General features: G+C 45.3%; 1 protein-coding gene across 1 annotated transcript in view; it reads right to left on the bottom strand.

Moving 5' to 3' along the window:
• LOC124775767 (rho guanine nucleotide exchange factor 12) overlaps positions 1 to 22,416 on the bottom strand; it is a 1,141,602-nt gene that overhangs the window by 931,519 nt on the left and 187,667 nt on the right. The window contains exon 4 of the mRNA XM_047250599.1: positions 11,427 to 11,484. Coding sequence (XP_047106555.1) covers positions 11,427 to 11,484 — 58 coding nt within the window. The remainder of the gene's footprint in view (positions 1 to 11,426; positions 11,485 to 22,416) is intronic.

Raw genomic sequence — 22,416 nt, 5'->3', positions numbered from 1 at the left:
TTAGTGCGGTTAGCCGTGTGAGGTCGGGCATTGTCGTGCAAAAAAAAAATTTTTTTGGACGTCAGCTTTTCTCTGCGTTTGTTTTGAACTGCTCTTCTAAGGGTGTGAAAAGTTTGACAGTAGCGGGCAGAATTTACGGTTGCTCCACGTTCGAGAAAATCAATAAGTACGTGAAACTTGTGGAAAAGAAAGCGAAAGCTCCGCTATTGTGAAGCGACGGTTTTCACGAATCGTTTCATCAACCTTAGCGACAAGATCGTCAATCACAATGCTCGGGCGTCCACTCTTCTCCTCATCATGAACGTTGGTTCGGCCATTTCTAAACCGAATGCACCATTTCCGGAAGGAACATTCGCTCATTACGTTGTTTCCGTACAATTCGTACAGTTCACGATGAATTTCTATAGGTTTTAGGTTTTTTGCCAACAAAAACAGTATCAAAGACCGCACCTCACAACTGGTGGGATTTTCGATTGCAGTTCACATTTCAAATTCGAATATTGAAAAAACCAGACGTGCAGAGACGTTCCCGCTGTCACGGATGGATGTCGACTGAGCTGCCGGGCACGCACATACCAAAATACACGCGATCGGCGCGCGCCTAGCGGCATCAGACGGAAACGTTCCCTACTTTCTGAATAGCCCTCGTATATTATTCAGGGAATACTGTCTGCATTACACTGGCGAACGCTGAGTGACAAAGACGTGATCCGTCAATTTCGTAAAAATTGCTGCTGGGTGGATCATGTAGCTTGTGCGGACCGCTTCCACTCTCCCAACACCGGGTTGCTCTGCCTTCCACCAATGCATGCAAATTCTAAAACAAGGGTCTGTAACTACGTGATCCTCCCAGCAGCAATTTTTAAGAAATTAACGGTCACGTCTTTGTCACCCTTCGTTCACCAAAGTAATGTACACCATATTCACTGAATTGTATATCTTGACTAAGAGCGGTGGGTACATGTATGGCCTTTGAACAGTGTTGTACCTGATGATGCTGCTGTAGCCCGCGACACAGGTTGTGTACCAATAAAACAACAATTTTATCAGCTGTCGGTGGAATGCTTCTTAACACCAAGCTAAAATTGATCGAGCGAGTATTTTGTTAGGTAGTTATTTCTTGGATGAATTACAATTTCTTAACACACCTCCAATAATCTCAGTCTAGCAAATTTTTCAGAGCTTTGTCTATCACTTTCTTGGGAATTTCCACGCTGAACTGCTACAGGCTGCTGTGTCTGGCGGAGTTAGAGATGTAAGGTCTTCGTTCCATGGGTTTTTCTTCCGGTGTGCAATGCAATAGCACGCAAGCATTTTCTGCTGAAAGCCACAGCGTACTGAAAACGTTGCCTGTGGAATTCTGTTTCCAATAGAGACCCGATACACATACTGTCTCGAGAGAATGTGTCTAGCGCTCACTGCGTCCAACCGGGAGAAAGTTAAGCCACCGGCAGAGTGTCGGCTACTTCCAGCACGTACACGGCGCTCTGGGGACGGGCGCTAGCTCACGCGAGACCTCCCTACCAGCGCGGCACAGAGCCGTGGCTATCCGCAACGATCGCGGCCACGGAGGCTCCGCCCATCCGCCTGATGTCTAAATACCGACACGGCACGCAACCCTCCTGCCGCAGGCGCGCACTGCCGAGACGGTAGCTTACAATAAGCTCCAATCTCGCTCCCCCCTTCGCCAGTGACGATTACTAAGCGCATGCCTGGATTACTCACTCCTCACACAGTATTCGCTTGACCGTGATGCACTGCACTGGCAACACAACGAGCCGCGCAAAGACTTCTGGGTTTCCATTTATTACGAGAAATTGAAACGAGTACCCGTCCGAGAGTTCACGATTATATAATCCGTGATATTATCACCAGTCTTCCAGAAGGTTTCATGCACGTCGCCACGATTCTCTCTCCTGACATAATTTCTTCGTCACCAAGTGGCGCCTACGCCCAACTTCGTCCATCACTTATGTGCAATCTAATCTCTATCCTCCTCTACAATTTTGGTCCTCTAAGATTCTCTGCAGTACCATAAAAGTTATTCTATAACGTTTTAACAGCTTTTCTGTCATCTTAATCATTTTTCTAGTAGGTAGGGCTTGCCATAGCTGAGGAGCTACTTGATCGAGAAGTAGCGGTTCCGGTCTCGTAAACTGACATACGGCCAGGAGAGCGGTGTGCTGACTACATGCCCCTCAATATCCGCATCCAGTGACACTTGTGGTTGAGGATGACACGGCGACCGGTCGGTACCGTTGGGCCTTCATGGCCTGTTCGGGCGGAGTTTAGTTTACGGCTTGCGATACACACTGACGGGACAAAATCGCTACACGGAGGAGTCGTGCGACATAAACGAAAGTTGGTACGCGCGTTTCTACATCTGAAAGATGAAGTCTATTAAAATTTCGCGCCAGTCGCATAACAGTGGCGCTAGTGGCGCCTCTATGAGGGTAAATCAGGACTGCGTTAAATACACGCTGTGAAGATCTTCAGCGTTAGTTACCTTTGAGATTGGACATGGTAAGTTTATGTTAGTCAAGAATGCCTTTAAGACGACAAAGACGCCTTTATCATCACCTCACTGAGTTTGAACGAGGTCGTGTAATAGGGCCACGAGACGCTGGATGTTTTTTTTTTTTTGCGATAATACAGAAAGACTTGGCAGAGACGTAGTAGCACTGTACACGATTGCTAGCAGCGGTTGTGACGGACCGCCACGTAGCATTACCAGGAGCGAAGACTATCGTAGTCGAGGTACGGATCTGGCGCATTGTACTGCATCTGCAGCACCAATTTGAGCAGCAGTTGGCACCCCAGTGACACAACGAACTGTTACAATTCGGTTACATCATGGACGGCTTCGAGGCAGACGCCCTGTAGCGAGCATTCTACTGACCCCAAAACACTATTTGCGACTTCTGTGGTGTCAACGAGAGCTCCTGGGAAGGGAGAGTGGAGGCCTGTTGCGTTTTCTAATGAAAGCTGGTTCTGCTTCGGCACCAGTCATGGCCGTGTGTTGGTTAGGGGGAGGCCAGCTGATGTCTTGCAGCCAACCTGTCTGCGTGCTAGACACTCTGGACCTACACCTGGGGTTATAGTCTGGGATGCATTTCGTATGGCACCAAGAGCACTCTCGTGGTTATTCCACGCACCTTGGCTGCACATTTGTAAGTCAATCTGGTGATTCGACCTGTCGTGCGTGCTGCCATTCATAAACTACATTCCACGGGGTGTTTAACCTCGTGTATTATGGCAGGAATCAACACGGAATTTGGAAACAACGATCGTGTGAAACGCCTACGATAACAAGAAAACACAAGATATCGGCGCCCAGGGTGATGCCGTGTTCCTTGACTTCTGGGAGGCGTTCGGGGAAGTTCCGCACACCGCCTACTTAGCCAAATTCATGCGTTCGGAATATCAGACCAACTGTGTGATCGGACTGAAGAGTTTCTAGCGCGGAGAGAAATCTTCAGACTTGAAAGTAACTTCGGGCTGCCACAAGGGAGGATTATAGGACCACAAATTTTCACAACATATTTAATGACATAGTGGATAACGTCGGAAGTTCCTCAAGGCTTTCCGCGGATGGTGCTATTACACTGATATGCAGAGACGTCGCAAAGCTAGAAAACTGTAGCGAAATGCAGGAAGACCCAGAGGATCAACATTTCGTGTAGGGGTGGCAACTGACCCTCTACGTAACAAATTAGCGCACTCCGCGTAAATAGGCAAAAGTATCTATTATTTTACGATTATGCGATTGTAGAACTATCACTGGAAGCAGTCACATTTATAAAATGACTAGGAGTTTGCGTACGGAGCGGTTTTAAAGTGGAACGACCATATAACACTCATAGCGGGTAAGGCAGGTGACACACAGAGATTCATTGGAAGATCCCTCGTGGCTCCCACCCACAAAGGAGGTAGCTTACAAAACATTGTTCGACTGATATTTGAGTACTGCTCGTCACTATTGCTTCAATGAGAAATAGGATTCACAGAGGAAATACAGAAGATCCATAGAAAAGCAGCATGTTTCTTCACAAGTTCATTTAGTAAGCACAAAAGCGTCACAGAGATGCTCAGTCAACTGCAATGGCAGACTTCACAAGAGACCCGTTGTGCATCACCTTGTGATTTATTCTTAAAATTCGGAAAGCGTACGTCCTAGAAATGTCAACCAATACAGTGCTTCCTCCTACTTATATCTCGCGATAAGACTATGAAAATAAAGAGACTCCAACCCACAAGCGGGATTACCAGCAATTTTGTTTTATTCATTTTGGTACGAGAACATCACAGCTGTTTTCGTAAATTACACTGTAAGAAACACTGCGACCAGCCACAAGTTTTGTCAAATGATTTTCTTATACCGTTACTAGTTTCGGGCCTGAGTCCATCATCAGATGGTAGCGTTGTCTTCTTGCAAGTTTTACATCTGTTTCCTAAAATATAACAAAATTTTGTGATGCATAGTTTACAAAAGATTTTTCATTTAACAACTGCATCCTAAAATTTAACAAAGTTTTTGTGATTACACAGTGTTACACTTCTATATGCTCTACACACTGTACTTACTTCCTGACAAGCCCTCCTTCACATTTTACAAGCCAGAGGTTCGGTTTTCTTTTATAAGTACCAAACCTCGGCTTATAATACGTGAAGGAGGGCTTTTCAGGAAGCAAGTACAATGTTTAATGATCTGGAAGTGCTAGACTATGTCATCACAAAAATTTTGTTAAATTTTAGGAAACAAGACGTAAAAATTGCAAGAAGTCAATGATACCATTTGATGACGGGCTCAGGCCCGAAGCTAGTAATGGTGTAACAAAATCATTTCGATAAAACTTATGGCTGGTTGCTGTATTCCTTACAATACAATTTACCAGCAACTGCTCTCCCCGCGAACCATTCGGGACTACAATAGCCACCGGAAGGTGGCTTGCGGATTGAAGATGTACGTGCAAATGCTGGTTGGCGGAAGGTACTCTGTGATACAGCCAATTCTCCGTTCACTGCAAATGGCTGCATAGTCCCTTTGAAGAAGACAAAGGCTATTTACTTTCCTAATCCTCGTCATACATCCCCACTGCTCTTTGGTTTCAATGTTAACGAAACCAAAGTAAGTATAAAAATTTCCGTCATATCTCTTTGTGAGAATCTATTCTTCAATGCAAGATACCGAATTTTAGAGGTATTCCTGCCACTAAAACATTATAATTTCAATGCATTTAAACCAGACTATGCTGAGGTTCTGTTAAAATGTGTATTAATTGTTATTCTGAAAAAACTGTTTCACTTACATCTCTAGTGTTTTAATATACTTACAATTTTTCGTTATTGTTTCACATCATCAGGGTCTCTGTACCATTTTCAACGAAATAATCTCACAATTTTTTTTTCGAGAGTGTTTAGTGCTAGTTATAGAATCCCTCGGGACTTCACAATATAATGAACGATCGCAAATCTTAGAGCGGGTGTGATTCGTGGCGTGATTACTTTATCGCTTAGCTATATAATTACTATTACTTTTTGTTAAATCTTGTTCGTTTAACGGCAATGCCTTTACATAGTGTGCGAATTAATTTGAATAAAGCACTCTGTTGTAACGGTATTGTTCAAGAAGTACTTTAGTCACTCTAGGACTGTCGTTTTGCCGAAAGTAAACTGAGGATTTGAAGGAACTATCTCACGTCGATATCGTCGCTATCTGTGTGTCCGAGCCCACTTCATCGCAGAGTCCGCACCGACAGCGTCGTCGTTCGTACTGTGCTGCCACGAGTAGCCCCTGTACGCTGCCAACCCCTGCGACACTGATGCATGGCGATTTGCTCGCTTCCGAGTGACCTGCAGTAATTCTTGCAGTACAAATCATGATCGCCCGGAGTAAACGACGGCAAGTGGTTCGTAACTTAACTTTTATTTATTTGCATTTTGTAAAATGCAGCGGAAATCAACGTATCTGTGTCGGGTTTGATGAGTTTTACGTAGAGAAAAACTACCCTCAGACGGTAACAAATATTACGTTGGAGGCAACAGCTTCCTTTCCACATAGTAATAGGGAACAATCTGGATTATTAGTGTTTTGGGCGTGAAACATAAGCCGACACGGCCTTTCTGTTTTGGTCGGGCGGCACGTTTAAAAGCAACTGAAAACTAAAGCCATTATGTTTCCCGATGGCGTAGATCCTCTTGAATGTGTTATTTCCGATGTAAAATTTTCCTCCATTCGAATATTCGAGCAGGGACTATTCAAGAAGATGACGTCACCCGAAAAAAGGGGACCTGAACAGGATACGTTAGCGTGGAGAGATGCATCAAACCAGTCTTCAGACGGAAGACCTCGACAAGTGAAACTGGGGTAGTTGAGGAGAGGAATACATAATTCGACAACTTTGGTGTGGTCTGCATCACAACTCTTTATTTAAAAATAACCTTACTGCAATTATTTTGGTTTTCTTACGATAATTACTCTTACCCAAAATAACATTTTTTTCTTTTTTGATATGGCAGCGATGGTTTGCGTTACAGTGTGTACAGAAATTGTAAAGAAACGGCGTATACTATTCGACGCGAGCCCCCAAATGTTCAGTTCGACACTGTCATACGCACTGTTACGATGACAACAGTGTGTTACAGAAGCCGTGCAGAGTCGTCTCGGCTCATTACCGAGCTGACGCTACTTTTCACACAATACGTCAACGTTACGGCAAGAGAGCACAAGGCGGTCGGTGCGAGACACGCGCGCCGGCCTCTCGTGGACGCAGCGGACACACACGCGCACGTGTGCAAACGTAAGCACATAAACCGCCGTACAAAAGGCCCCGGAGGTCACATCAAACAGCCGCTTCTAAGGCGCCGGTTAACGGACCGCACCTCAAGCGCCTGATTTACTGCCTCCCGTCTTGGGGCGCGCTCTTCCGGGAAAACCAGGAGAAACATAAAGCAGAGGGTTTCCCTACTACCAGCGGCATAGGAACTCGCCGGCCTCCGGGTGCCCGTAACTTTGTGTATTCAAGTATATGACGAAAGGCTCTCCATACCTTTCTCCGAGCGGAACTCGGTCTCCCACGTGAGTGTTGTCCGGCGGATACTGCTTAAAATACACAAAGTACACCACACTTAATAGAGAAAACTGTCGCAGGTGAAAGTATACTACAATAGAAGGGCAAACATTCTAGTAAGATGGAACCGCAAAAGAGCCGTTTGCGAGATGTATGTATGTATTGAACTGGGGACCTAGAAACGACGGAGAGGCTTCGTCCCCGCGGGAGCCCTCAGTGGTTCACAACACGCTACTGCAGTCCACTCACCCAGGGTTACTGTGCGGTTCGGCCCCCCCAGTGGACACCCCCCCCCCCCCCCCGGAACGTCTCCTTCCAGACGAGTGTAACCCCTATGTTTGTCTGGCAGAGTAATTATGGTGTACGCGTACGCGGAGAAAGTGTTTGCGCAGCAATCACCGACATAGTATAACTGAGGCGGAATAAGGGGAACCAGCCCGCATTCGCTGAGAGAGATGGAAAACCGCCTTAAAAACCATCCACAGCCTGGCCGGCACACCGGACCTCGACACTAATCCATCGGGCGGATTCGTGCCGGAGACCGGCACGCCTTCCCGTTCCCGTTTGGGAAGCAGTGTGTTAGACTACACGGCTAGCCGGGCGGGCTGAGGTAACTGATACTTAATGCCAATTTATTTGAAATACAAACTTTTCGGTTAAATTCCCCTCTAATTGCGCTCAGCCGTCATGCTGTTCACGAGTCACCAGATCAGCCACGTTTCTCATTAAATGTTTAGTCCGGCGTACCAGGAGATCATCTCTTTGGTTCACACAATCTTTCAAGTAAACTACGGTTTCTGAGGAAAGATGTTCCAGGATTGATCGAGAATGTTCCCCTTGCGCAACCTGAGGAAAGGTGGTGCGTGCGTTATGGGGCACCGGCCCATTTTGCTGCTGATGCAAGGCAACATTTAATGCACCTACATAGAACATGAAGGGTCGATCACAGGCTGCACCTTGGCCTCCAAAAATCACCTGTCCTCAATCCTCTGGGTTTTTGAAGTGTGCAACACTCCCACTGACGCGGTTGAAGAAATGGAGCAGCGAACTGTTAAGTCTACGATATCACCCGAGAATGTTTGAAATACTTCCTCACTCACTGCAGAAACTTGGGCAGTATTGCATCCTAATGCGTTGACGACATGTGTAAGATCTCCTCTAATAGTTACAAGTGTATATTAAATTGTAAAGTGTAATGTACTGTAGTAATATTGCGTGTGTGTCATGAGTGAAATTTGAGCCGTGTCAGATGGGGACTTCATCAAAAGGCCCCCCTCCCCCCCAAATACATTTGTACTAACTACGACAATATTTCATACTGATGTCAGTGGCGGCTCGTAACCACACTTTCGCAGTTATGTCGTAAATGTCTCGTTCCTAGACATATATATACTAGAATGAAATTTTTACTTTGTAGCAGAGTGTGAGCTGATACCAAACTTCTTGGCAGATGAAAACTCTACGCCGACCGAGACTCGAACCCCCGACCTTTGCCTTTCGCGGAAAATGGTAGGGCATTTGCCTTCGAAAGGCAGAGGTCGTGCGTTCCAGACGTGGTCCTTCACACAGTTTAAATCTGCCAGTAAGTTTCAACATTAACTAGAACTACACTCTGCAACACAACCGAAGAATCACTTTTACAAAACCACATAATTGCTTCCCGTATTGAAATTTGACTGACAGGTGCCTACAATCTTCCTCCGTAACGGTGCAGAAGCCCGCGCCCTGCAACGCCACCCTCGGATTCGGCGACGCTTCAAATAGCAAGGTGTGGACAGCAAGGTGTCGACATATGCGAAAAGAAGGCCACAACCCAGAAGTTCACGTGAAGTGTAAGGTGGATTAATGCTGTCCCATTCGCACCAATTTTCACCACAATTCTGCCCAACGCCATCCCAGAAGTGTCACGTGATGGAAAGGTCGTCAAATCCCCCCTTACCAACATTTCACCCCTTCTTTTGACGCCTCTCTGACCGCGTTCAGAATCGCGACGCCCACAGTTGAATTCATGCGGTTTCCTTATGGGTGGCCGAGCGAAACATTTCAGACACACAGCCGCGCAAAATCGAAACAAAAAGGCCTCAAGGATGGCGTAAAGGGCGTCAGTGAAGCTACCCCTTTCTTGGGGCGTTGATTCCCACACAATTCGCGGCCGAAAATTAATGTTCGCAGTGTGACGAGAAAGAGGACGTCGTTCTCGACGATCTTTGATACTGATGACACCACCCAGAAGATTCAGCCCTTCTGTAAGGACACTGTGGATCAGCAACTTAACTGAATATGTTCACACGCCTTTATAGTGCAGACTGAATACAGTTTCTGCTCTGGCGTACAGTGTGAAACCACTTGGGACCGTTCAAAACCATATGATGAAATTTGAACGCCATCAAAAGCAGCAATGCGTGCTTATGCTTCTATTTCGCACTCTCCTGAGACGTGATTACACACGGGTGCGACATCGAGATATGCGTGAACAGAAAGGCAAAGGCTTTCTCTAAGATCCCTCACTTCCACAATACCCTCGGTGCCAGCCACGCATCCTTGTTGAGCATGTTAAAAATGTATCTGTTGAAAGGGAAAACTCGCGATGGAGGCCTAGGCGCCTTCTACTAGGCATGCAGGATCGGAGGGGTAATAAATGGTTGCCTGTCTGCAGGCGCCAGGGGCTCTCGTAAAGGATTTTCTCTGTACAGGTACATTTTTGAAGTGCTCAACAAACTTGGGCGGAAGGTACAGAAAGTGCTGCCACTCTGGAAGGCTTTAGAGGGACCTTTTGCCGTTTTACTGATTACGTGTCAATGTCGCATCCCACCTTGATCACGTCATTGGAGGGCCCAAAACACATGGGCTCAAAAAGAGTAAGCACCCTTCGCTGTCTGGGATCACATCCAAATTTTGTAGCATGGTTTTCAACGGTCCCTAGCAGGTCCACACTGTATAGCAGACCAAAAATTGTGGTCGCACTGCACTCTAAAAGAAATGTGATCGCGTTCAATGGGGTTGCTGGCCCATGACATCCTTACAGTAGGGTTGAACCGTGTGAGAATCAGCTCCTCAGGGGAAGGAACGAGTTCACTGACGCCATTGCGCCACCCCCTGAGGCTTTTTCGGGTCGATTCTGAGCGGCGGTGACAATGAATTCCTTTCCTCGGCAACCCATAAGAAGACCTCATGATTTCACTGCTGGGCGACGCGGTTCTGACCTCCATCGCAGAAGCGTCGAAAGGAGGGGTGAAATGTGGGTAAGACAGGGTGCGACAACCTTCTCATTGTGTGACAATTCTACGGTGGCGTTTGGTAGAATTTTAGTGAAATTTGGTTCCAGTGCGACATCATTAACCCACCTTTCATCTCATATGAACTGCCTGAACTCCAGCCTGATTTTTCCGCGTGTGTCGATTCTTATGCAATTTGAAACGTAGCCAAGCACGAGTGCGACGTCGCAGGGCGCCAGTCTTTTTCACCACAACACAGGAAGGCTGTAGGCACCTGTGTGTCCAATTTCAAATTTCTAAATCACAAAGAAAAACAATTATGCTGTTTACGAAGAACAGATCCTTTAATTGTGTTGCGCAGTGTATTTGCTTATAATATACTTTCACTAGTGTCAGTTCTAGCGGTTAATTATGATATATCTGTATATTATAAAAGATCTAGTGGCTAGCATCGGAAGCTCTGTAGGACTGTATTAAGTCGATGTCGTCGTTTACAGAATGTAGCGAAATGCAGACGATGGACGAGCGATGTAGAAACTGGCACTGACTCTGAATGTAGCTAAATGTAACGTGTTGTACACAGACAGGTGAAGAGATGCCCTACTGCGATTACACTACTGGCGATGGATCGCTGTAATCTATAGCTAATTGCATGAATCTTACTAGAATATAATCTTTCCTGAAGAAATTCTCGTTCCATCTATTCTTTCACACTGCTCGGTAATCCAGGATTCTTAGATTCTTACCAGTTTGGATGAACAGAGAAGGCAGAGAATATTCTATGAAGAGCGGCACCTCCCGTACGAGTTACTTTAGTTAACCTTCCGTACGGGTTACTTTAGTTAGGGCGAAAGCGTTTAGGGGATGCTCGACAAACTCCAACAGCAGGCGCTGCTAGAGAGACGTGGTACATATCGGATAAAATTGCTATTAAAAGCCAGAGAGCGTACCTTCCGAGATTATTTCTTCCCATACACCATTCGTGAATGAGAGAGGGGGAAAAAGCCGCACATTTATCTCATGTAGGTTAGTAATTTCTTTGCACATGCACGTGAGAATCACCAACAGTTAGCGAAAATCAAATTCCGCTAGCACATCGACTTGCATCTGCACGCTAAAGAACTAACTTGTATGTACTTACATCTGATGAGCTCCACAACCTGTACATGCGTCGACTGCATCACGTTGACACCGTTCACCTGGAAAACAGTGCATCGTCATCGGACATGTTTAAGATTACTTAATCTACGTTTCATACGAATTGTTCATCACCAAACCTCCAGAAGACTGCTCGCAAACAGACTGTTTTCAGATGCCAATCTTTGAAGACAGTAAAAATATACCCATGACTTAGTTTACTTCTAAAACAGTGTCGCCTCCGGCGGGAGGTGTCCTTTGAGGGATATACACTTGGTCCAAGGATCCTTCAGCTTTTTCATCCCATCGGAAAAATAGATTCTCTGTAAAATTCTCTGTAAAATACTCTGTAAAATACTCGTTGACTGCAACTCACACTTCCTCATTTGGTGAAACCTTCTTCCAGCAAGCCAAACTTGCAAGTTAGGGAACAGGCAGAAGTCACTTGGAGCTGAGTCTGGTAAATAGGGTGGATGAGGAACAAATTCAAAGCCCAATTCATGCTCTTTCGCCATCGCTATCCCTGATGTGTGGGATGGTGCATTATCCTGGTGAAAGAGCACTTTTTTGCGTGCCAACCTTGGCAGCTCAAGTGTCAAACGATCCAACAATGAACCATAATGGAGTCGGTAACACTTATATCGATTAAGAGTAGGTTTATTTAAAGTAACTGCATATCTGCAATTTATGAAGTGTACATTCTGTGTTGTTTGAACTCCTTGATGTATTGCAAGAAAATTAGAGTTTTGTAATTTATATATGAAAAAAGCAAAAGAATATGTTGAATTTTAAATTATTGTAATATGAATATGTTTATGAAAGAAGTATGTTTGTTAAAAGCTGGTTCATGCTTAGGGCACTTGTATTTGTAACATGTAAACGCTGTAGGGAAGTCCCTCCGCAGCGAAAGTGGAATGGCGCGATGTAAAGGGCGGGTTTGGCGGTCGAACTGAAAGGCTCCTTTGTGTGAACGGCACGCATTGTGTGGCTAGCCTTAGCTCGGTATACTTCGACGGTGTTAAGAGAGGCAATTGGAAGTTGCATTAGAAGGGATTTGTCTCGGATGTGGATCTGGCTATTATTTAGTTTTCACGGAATAATGGAATGGTTCTAATATGTTGAAAATCCGACGCCAAGATGTTTTATAGATCATTCGCACATCAAGGCCGTGAGTACAGTTAGCCGCCGTTTCGCGTGCCACTAATCTTCGCCACTGCTTCACAGACTTCATACATTCAGTTATGTAATGTATATTGACATGGACCAGCTAATCTGTGTGTGTTTCAATAATAATCACATAAAACGTCATTCGTGTTCGAAACCATAACTTCAATCCTGATCGCGAACCTAAGCGCTACTAAAACCGAGTATCCTGATTTAAATGAACAATTCTGGCATTCATGTGTTTGAAAGTGATTTTTTGTCTAAAGTCAGAGGAATAGCAAAAGTTAAAGTAAGAGTAAAATTTGGATGCTTTGTTTATGAACTACTCCAAGTGAAATTGTTAAGGTACGAAACTGAAGTACAAAAATTCAAAGATCAATCAATAGAAAAGTGAAAACCTTAATTATTTAAAAGCTAAACCATAAAAGTTAAGTGGATAGGCTTTTGCTAAAGTATACTTAGTTTATTATAAAATATGGTTTTGTAGGATTACAGCGCAAGAAGGAGTATGTATTATTGCCAAGAATACCTGCTTCACAGGTGTTTAAAGTACAAGTACATATAAATCTTTGATGAACCGATTTGCGGTAGTACTGTTGAAAGTGAAGTTACGCACATTTTCAAAGATAGTGTAGTTTTGGTACCCACCCTGAATTACTCCTACTGTTGCACTTCATTATCTTGCAAAGTAATTTAAGTGAATGACTAGCTTTTAGAGATAGTTTTCACTTTTACAATAATCAAAGAACCTTGTTTAGTGAAAATATAACAGTTTATGGGTCCCCATCATATTGTCCTCATATATATATATATATATATAAAGAGCTATTGCTATTACTAAGGAAAACTGCTACATGCAGAGGAGTACAGTGTCTTTAAGATGTTATTCATCTTTATTTGTGTTATTCATGTCAGTCAAGATAGAAGCCCCTCACGTCCAAAACGTGGTCACACTGAAATAACACACCGTGCTACACTAGTCTCTGTCAGCCACAGAGTGGTTTGCCAAGACATCGCTAACTCGACATCTGAAACATATTAGCCACAGAGTGGTTTGCCAAGACATCGCTAACTCGACATCTGAAACATATTACAACAGAAATTCATCCTCTCAATGTTCGTAAATGGATATATCGATGTACACTGTGTGTTCGTAAGACTCCCGAAACGCCGCAATGACACATGTTAGGTACAGTTTTCCTGTTCAGTTAGCGCTAGTTATCGTGAACACTAAGTACGTTGTCTCTACAACTTGAAATAGCGTTTTGCATTCGTAACTCGGTTGCGTGATTCTTGTCTCAATTTTCTTTTAATACAGAAAGTGCAGTGACGCTTCCGCTCTGTTTTGAGAAGTGGTTTTGGGGCTACAGGCGAATAAAAACGCCGAGCGTATGACTTGCGCATGATTTAGCAACAGCAGTATCCGTCATCAGCTCGGCGGCGCCGAAGTGCTCGTGAGTCACGCACTGGCGCTTCTCTGCCGTCCAGGTGCCAGGTTTGTGTACACATGCTTGCTTGAACACTCCGTCCCATTCGTATTTCGGTATCAGACTCCTTCACACTTTCACACACACTGTTGCTCTCCGGAAGACGAAGTAACGGAGCGGCAGTGATCTGTAGGGCGGGCGAGTCCTGCCGCTCGTAGGCTGATAACAGTACTTCACACACCCGCAGCGCTTATGTTTACATTTCCGTATCTGTGACATGGCGCTTGCTACAATTTCTCTATCGTCAGTCGTGCAGTATCAACGTAACGTTTGTCGGACAACGAGCCTAGCTGTAAGAATGGCAAAAGCACCCTTCAAATCCATGGATTTAGTTCACTAATTAACAGTGTCACATTCATGTACGCTCACCTCCACCTCGCAACTTCGAGTTTCTACTTAATTTAAGCACCACTTTAAGCTAGTGGCTTTTTCGGTTTGTTCAATGGACGCCCTTAGAAAAGCACAAATCTGAGAACCTCTAACTGACCATATCTAAATCTGGTGTGCTTCTTGTCGGAGCTAGTTGCTGCTGACTTCCACTTGCTAGGTCACAACACAGGACATTTATAGCGGGTGAACCTGCTACGAGCCTCGATAACGGCTGCTAGACAGCCTGGGTAAGGTTCGTGACGTAGACGGTCTCAAAGCCCTGAGACAACAAAGTCAGTCAGGTACTGTGGATGCTGTCCTATTTGTTCATCCAGGAGGTTCTTGACATGTCTGGAGAAAACGAAAGACATCCCGAAATGAGGCCGCTTGGACCTATGGAGTAGACGTGTGACCTTTATAACGTATTGAATGATAGAAATCAAAGTGTTCGTCACCTATTAGTTTATTAAAATTCATGACCGATTTCGGCTTTGCAGCCATCATCAGTTCTAAAAACGAAAAATATAAACAAAAAACACCATATATACAAAAAAGAACTTTTAACTTTCTGTAACTGTCATTTTACAAGCGCCACTAGATCCGAAAATTGTTAACGTTTACTTCATCTTCAAATATACTTCCCCTGATTTTGTGATACGTATTTACTACGTGTCTAGTGTCGGATAATTTTTTCGCTCTTTTCGTACATTTAACAACTCCATTTCCTTGTATTATAATCTTTAAAAACCTCTGATGAACCCTGCAAAGTCAAAACTGGTCGCGAATTTTAATAAACTAATTGCGAATAGGAGTTTGATTTCAGCAATTTGAAGAAATATCTACCTACGGAGAAGTGACTGACATGTCATACATTTATTTTTATTTATTTTAGGGGAAAACGGGTCAAGACGACTCATTTCAGAAAACATTAATAGGAGTGTACAACACGGCTGTTCTTTCCCGCTAATTTAACTTCTACATTTATCTCGCCATTCGAGAATGGAAAACGAGACGTCTAAATACGGGTTTTGACAGTGACATAAGTCTCGACATCTTTGACACGACGCTTTTGTTCGTCGACGATCAGACAATAGTCTCAAATTCTGAAGGCATATTACAGCGAGCTCTGTTTCAACTGAATAAAGCAATGGAAGAGTAAACTCTGAAATTTATCTACATAAAAACAATCTACGGCATTTGTTGGTTACCTCAAGTCCGCTGCAAATGGAATGCTAATAACAAATCTGTTGAACGTATCAGCCTGTTTACTGTCTTTGGTTGCACACTATCGCCTTCTCAATAACAACATTGCAAGGAAAATTGAAACCTTTAACAAGGTATTAACAAGGTACGTGTACAACATGAAGGAAAAAGAAGTTCCACAAGAGTATCACGTCACCAGCACGTCAGTGTAGGTGTGAAGCGTGGGTCTTCATTGATAAGAACAAACATCTAAAAGAGATTTTTTTCAGACAGTTGTGGGGTGGTAAAGAGAGACAGCGAAAGAAATGAAGATTTACGCCAGACGCTCAGCGTTTACGAGATAAATGACAAAATCTTACACCTAAACCACCAGATGTCAGTCAGTCAGATCGATACCAAACGATGTACACTCCTGGAAATTGAAATAAGAACACCATGAACTCATTGTCCCAGGAAGGGGAAACTTTATTGACACATTCCTGGGGTCAGATACATCACATGATCACACTGACAGAACCACAGGCACATAGACACAGGCAACAGAGCATGCACAATGTCGGCACTAGTACAGTGTATATCCACCTTTCGCAGCAATGCAGGCTGCTATTCTTCCATGGAGACGATCGTAGAGATGCTGGATGTAGTCCTGTGGAACGGCTTGCCATGCCATTTCCACCTGGCGCCTCAGTTGGACCAGCGTTCGTGCTGGACGTGCAGACCGCGTGAGACGACGCTTCATCCAGTCCCAAACATGCTCAATGGGGGACAGATCCGGAGATCTTGCTGGCCAGGGTAGTTGACTTACACCTTCTAGAGCACGTTGGGTGGCACGGGATACATGCGGACGTGCATTGTCCTGTTGGAACAGCAAGTTCCCTTGCCGGTCTAGGAATGGTAGAACGATGGGTTCGATGACGGTTTGGATGTACCGTGCACCATTCAGTGTCCCCTCGACGATCACCAGTGGTGTACAGCCAGTGTAGGAGATCGCTCCCCACACCATGATGCCGGGTGTTGGCCCTGTGTGCCTCGGTCGTATGCAGTCCTGATTGTGGCGCTCACCTGCACGGTGCCAAACACGCATACGACCATCATTGGCACCAAGGCAGAAGCGACTCTCATCGCTGAAGACGACACGTCTCCATTCGTCCCTCCATTCACGCCTGTCGCGACACCACTGGAGGCGGGCTGCGCGATGTTGGGGCGTGAGCGGAAGACGGCCTAACGGTGTGCGGGACCGTAGCCCAGCTTCATGGAGACGGTTGCGAATGGTCCTCGCCGATACCCCAGGAGCAACAGTGTCCCTAATTTGCTGGAAAGTGGCGGTGCGGTCCCCTACGGCACTTCGTAGGATCCTACGGTCTTGGCGTGCATCCGTGCGTCGCTGCGGTCCGGTCCCAGGTCGACGGGCACGTGCACCTTCCGCCGACCACTGGCGACAACATCGATGTACTGTGGAGACCTCACGCCCCACGTGTTGAGCAATTCGGCGGTACGTCCACCCGGCCTCCCGCATGCCCACTATACGCCCTCGCTCAAAGTCCGTCAGCTGCACATACGGTTCACGTCCACGCTGTCGCGGCATGCTACCAGTGTTAAAGACTGCGATGGAGCTCCGTATGCCACGGCAAACTGGCTGACACTGACGGCGGCGGTGCACAAATGCTGCGCAGCTAGCGCCATTCGACGGCCAACACCGCGGTTCCTGGTGTGTCCGGTGTGCCGTGCGTGTGATCATTGCTTGTACAGTCCTCTCGCAGTGTCCGGAGCAAGTATGGTGGGTCTGACACACCGGTGTCAATGTGTTCTTTTTTCCATTTCCAGGAGTGTATAAGGACGGAGTATCAACCAAAACTCCGATATAATTTGTACTATGTGCTGTCGTACAGGAGAAATTGCGTAAACGGTAAATGTAAATGTCGTGTGACTAGGGCCTCCCGTCGGGTAGACCGTTCGCCGGGTGCAAGTCTTTCGATTTGACGCCACTTCGGCGACTTGCGCGTCGGTGGGGATGAAATGATGATGATTAGGACAACACAACGCCCAGTCTCTGAGCGGAGAAAATCTCCGACCTAGCCGGGAATCGAACGCGGGCCCTTAACATGGACATTCTGTCGCGCTGACCACTCAGCTACCGGTGTCGGACTCCGTAAACGGTAAGCAGTAAGAAACACCTCACCTAAGGAGGACAGAGGAAGCGTAACTCTGAGCGCCTGTCTTGCAGAGCTACCTTGTGGAAGTCGGCAGAGCGTTAGGCTGTCATATCAAGGCTCCCGGGTTCAAGCTCTGTTCGTGTCAGTCTTTGGACTGTAGTACGTGTGAAACTTTTATATGGAACAACACGTTCCTGACATGTAAAAGCACTGTTCGGATTCATATCGTAGAACAGAACTGTCAGCTGCAGTAGTGGCAGTAGCGTAAAACTGAACAGCATGACCAGGTCTCGAGCTCGGGACCGTTGGTACGACAAACTAACGCTCTACCAACTTCCCTACGGGAGCTCTACACGACAGGCGCTCACCGTTATGCTGTTCCTATGCTCCTTAGGTCTTGTGTTACTACTTACCGTTTACGCACGCTCTCCTGGCTGACAGCACACAGCAGAAGCTATGTTGGTCTTTTGGTTGATACTATATCGATATACGACGACTACTCCGAAAGTAAGGTCCGATCGACCGTGAAATGGGAACCACAGTATGTTTTATTTGCAACAGCTTGCTATATCTTCCAGCTACTTCTCCATGTAGTCGCCGCCCCGACTTAGACATGTGTCGTGGCGTTGTACCAAGTTTCCTTGCCCTCGTCATAGAAAGCAGCCTCTTGTACTTTCCGACAATCTTCTAGACCTGACTGCAGCTTGTTGTCTGTGCCAATATGTTCCCTTCGTAGTCAGCGGTTCATTCGAGCAGAGATGAAAATCAGAGGGAGCCAAATTCTGGCTGTATCGTGGGTCATCAAACGCTTCCCAGCGATAGCGTTGACGGAACGTCCTCATTGCCTCTGCAGTGTGTGGCCGAGAACTGTACTGAAGAAGTAAGTGCATGACAGTTCTTTGTGCGCTCACTGTGCGCTGAGAACTGCGAAGAGCCTAACTGACTCATTCGACGGGCATACTAGAGACACTGATCAACACAGCGGTGCAAAGCTTCAAAGGATTTCCAATATTGTTTCCATTTCGTGACCAATCGGACCTTGTTTTCCGAATTGCTCTCGTGCTCATTTTGGTACCGATCTGACAGACTGAATCTGGACGTTTGGTTGTTAGTACAGCGTCAAAATTGGAAATATATAGAACGGATGAGCGATGAATGTTTGCCAAAATCTTTGTACAGGTACTAGCCTTCATGGTTCCGCAGAGTGGGCCACCAAGGAGAAGATGGAAAAGATAAAGTTTGAATTTCGCCGTATACTAACAATATATGGGTTCTGAAAGTAGGCAATGTATACGCGAAACCGATGATGACGGTAACCTTGTTCTGTTACTGTACCCAAAATTCACTGCTCGTCATTAAAACTGCAACACCAAGAATGTGACATGCACCGAACTGCAAATTGGAATGAAGCGCACTACATGCTTGGACTTGGAAATAATTAGCATTTCAGAGCAAACGCACGAAGTAGCTAGAGTAAGGCAATTTACATTCTGAATGTAGGTTAAGGAATGGCTACACGAAGGTTTTTCCATTCAGAAATCGTATTTGAACGTTGGTTATTTGTGTGAATACTGTGTGATGTCTCGTGTAAGCTGGATAAATGTATTAACACGTGCCTAAATTCGACAGGATCGTTGGCTATCGGGACTGCAGTTCATCGTTCCGCGAGATGCTGCTCGCGTTGTTAGATATCTCATGATTAACAATGTCGATTAGATGGGTTTACGACCATCGTAGAATGGGAGCCATGTTGAGCCCTGTAGGTCATCATCCTTGTCGGACAGGGAGCTACAAATCCTGTCTCTAGTGAAACGTAGTAAAGGCCAATCGTTGCCCCTGGAACAGGTACTAAACGTAATTACGCATCTGGAAGACTATCCACAGTACAGTACAAAAATAATTATGACCAGATTTCAAGTAAGTCCGCAACAGTATGACCATGTTAACGCATTTGAAGTACTACAGATATTCTAGGGACGACACGGCACACTTGTTACAAAAACTGGTGTTTGCGCATGTCGAACATGCTCGATACACTTTACAGGATGTACATGTTAGTGACCTACTACCACTATGCACATGATATTTTCGCGACGTGGATTACAGGGATTAAAAGGGAGCAGTGGATGGCCGCATAACTTCAAACTGTGCTACAGAATTGTAAGACGTAAGGTAATGAAATTTGAAACACAATGTCAACTTGACGAGGCACTGTAAACTGCGGAAAATTTGTACATGAGATAAACAAACTTATCACATCGTTCAGTAAGAAACTATTTTCAAAACCGAGCAATCAGGGTTTGAAGAGGAAATCCACATGAAAGGGATCCTGAAAGAGATACCAACAGAACTGTATCAAGATCAACGAACACGATGCCTTAACGCATTCATATGCAATTATGCCGACTGTTGACCTGGAGTGTAAATTAGCTGGAAAGTTAGTCATTGTCATGCGAGAAGTTGGAGATGCTCTGCCCCCTACGATTCTTTCTCGTGTGCGTGATCTTGCAAGAGCAGTAGGGAATACTTACGTCGCAGCAAGCAAGAGTGGGAATATGGGCGAAAGAGAACAACTATGGTATGAGCACTGCTTTTAGCCAATAGCTGGTCAAAATAACTTGCTTTTGCTTTATTCCTAGTCTGCGAACAAAAATCATGCTCCTTTAGAACAAACTATCCCTCCTGAAAAGCGTGTGGCATTACAATTCATACTACCTGGAACCACTGGACAAATTTAGCCAATAGAGGTTTGTCTTTTCCGAGTCTATAAAACACATTATCGCATTAACTGCAGCTACGCCTTAACGGGTGGCCATTTCGGGGTAAGTTCCATGACAGACTGTTTCGCATTCGGTAGCGTGCCGTCACATTCCATGAGTTCTCATCACTCCTTTACACCAATACGATTCTATGCGCATTCTTTAAGAGGGGGTACTGAGCTGAACGTCTTGCACGGTTTGTGACTTCCGTGGAGTTCGCCTTCGATCTTGATGGTGCAAACCTTTGCTATCACTGTGGCGTGCCATTTTTCATTCGATGCTGATGGTGCAAGTTAATGGTTTGTTCCGAACATTTCTTGAATGTCGACGATGTCCACTTTGGAAAGTGTAATACATACATGGCCATAGAAGGTTGATCTGTGTACCTCCCGGACATTCACTTCTTGTCGCCCTCCTAAAGCACAATAGGAGCTAACATTTGTCCTATCATAACTGTTAACAAAACAGTTTCAAGTGACCCTTACTAAACTCTGAACTTGCGACATCGCATTCAAGGGGTTCCTTGTAAGCTACGCACTGCAATCGAGAGACACTGTGTAGTACCACCACCGTTAGCACCATCTTGAACGCAAATCTACACCTCAAGCATTTGCTTCCAGTTTCACCTCACGCCACGCCATCTGCAGGCGACTTAATCAACTATTTCAGTGGAACTGACATGTTACTAAATTTGTGCTCCCATGTGACTGTGATGAAGTGAAGTCCGTAAAAAAAGGTCATGTTGCTGCAAGGTTGTCCGAACAGAGTGAAAGTTGTGGTGAAAGCTAACTCCGCGCTTGGCAACATTTACAAATTAGTAAGTATTCCATCCTTTCCTTGTTAAGCATATACCTGTAGTACGGTGCCAGAAGGTTCAAGCACATATTGAGAAGAGAGGAAGATCAGATTGCTACCGATTACTAATGCCGTCTAATGAATACACCAACAGCATTGATTTTCCTGCGTTCTTGTGAAATCGTGTGCCTTTCCGTTGCTCGGGAAACGCTCTGAGAATGGTGTACAGGTAGAAAAACTTGCTAAACAACAAATCTCGAGCTTAAGAACGGTGAAAGGACAGCAGTATACCAGCGCCAGTCAATGATGCGAATGCATTATTAATACTTTTCAGGTTGAATTTTCACCCTGCAGTAATACGTACGCTGACCTGAAACTTCCGGTTGTTTAAAATTGTGTGCTGGATCGGGACTCGAACCCAGGGCATTTACCTTTTGCGGGCAGATGCTCTAACGACTGTGCTATCGAAGCACGACCCACGTACCTCGAGGTATGGTAGAAAATATCTGCGAAGTTTGGAAAGTAGGAGACGTACGCTGGCGGAAATAAGCTGCGAGGGTGGGTCCTGAGTCGTGCCTAGATCGCTCAGTCGGCAGGAACATTGCTTGCGGAAGACAAAGGGACCGAGTCCATATCCGGCACGCAGTTTTAATTTGTCAGGAGGTTTCATCGTAAGACTATTCTATTTGTATTTGATTCCACGCAGGTCATTAAATGGAAGGTGGCGACGCAAGAGGTGAAAGGTTTACAGGCGCGTTATCTGTGATCGAGTTTCGAGTCGGTTAAAATGGCGACTATTATTCCACGTCCAATCACAGAGATGCAGAATATTCGAATAGCGTGTTGGGAACACTAGGGGACCCTCAAAATGGCAGATACACAACACATTACTTTGGCTTTTCAGGATAAATAAACTCCATTACGGAAAACGTATTTCGGGAGCGTACCTCGCATTTACACAATCAGCTGAATTCTGCAATATTACTGATACGGACGCTGTTCATACTACTCATATTTTAGAGAAGCAGAATAAGAATTCCTATCCACCAGTCACACTGTAAACT

The sequence above is a fragment of the Schistocerca piceifrons genome, chromosome 2 (genome assembly GCF_021461385.2).
Source record: "Schistocerca piceifrons isolate TAMUIC-IGC-003096 chromosome 2, iqSchPice1.1, whole genome shotgun sequence".
NCBI lineage: Eukaryota > Metazoa > Arthropoda > Insecta > Orthoptera > Acrididae > Schistocerca > Schistocerca piceifrons.
The sequence above is the reverse complement of the archived record's forward strand: the minus strand, read 5'-3'. Positions and strand labels throughout refer to the sequence as shown.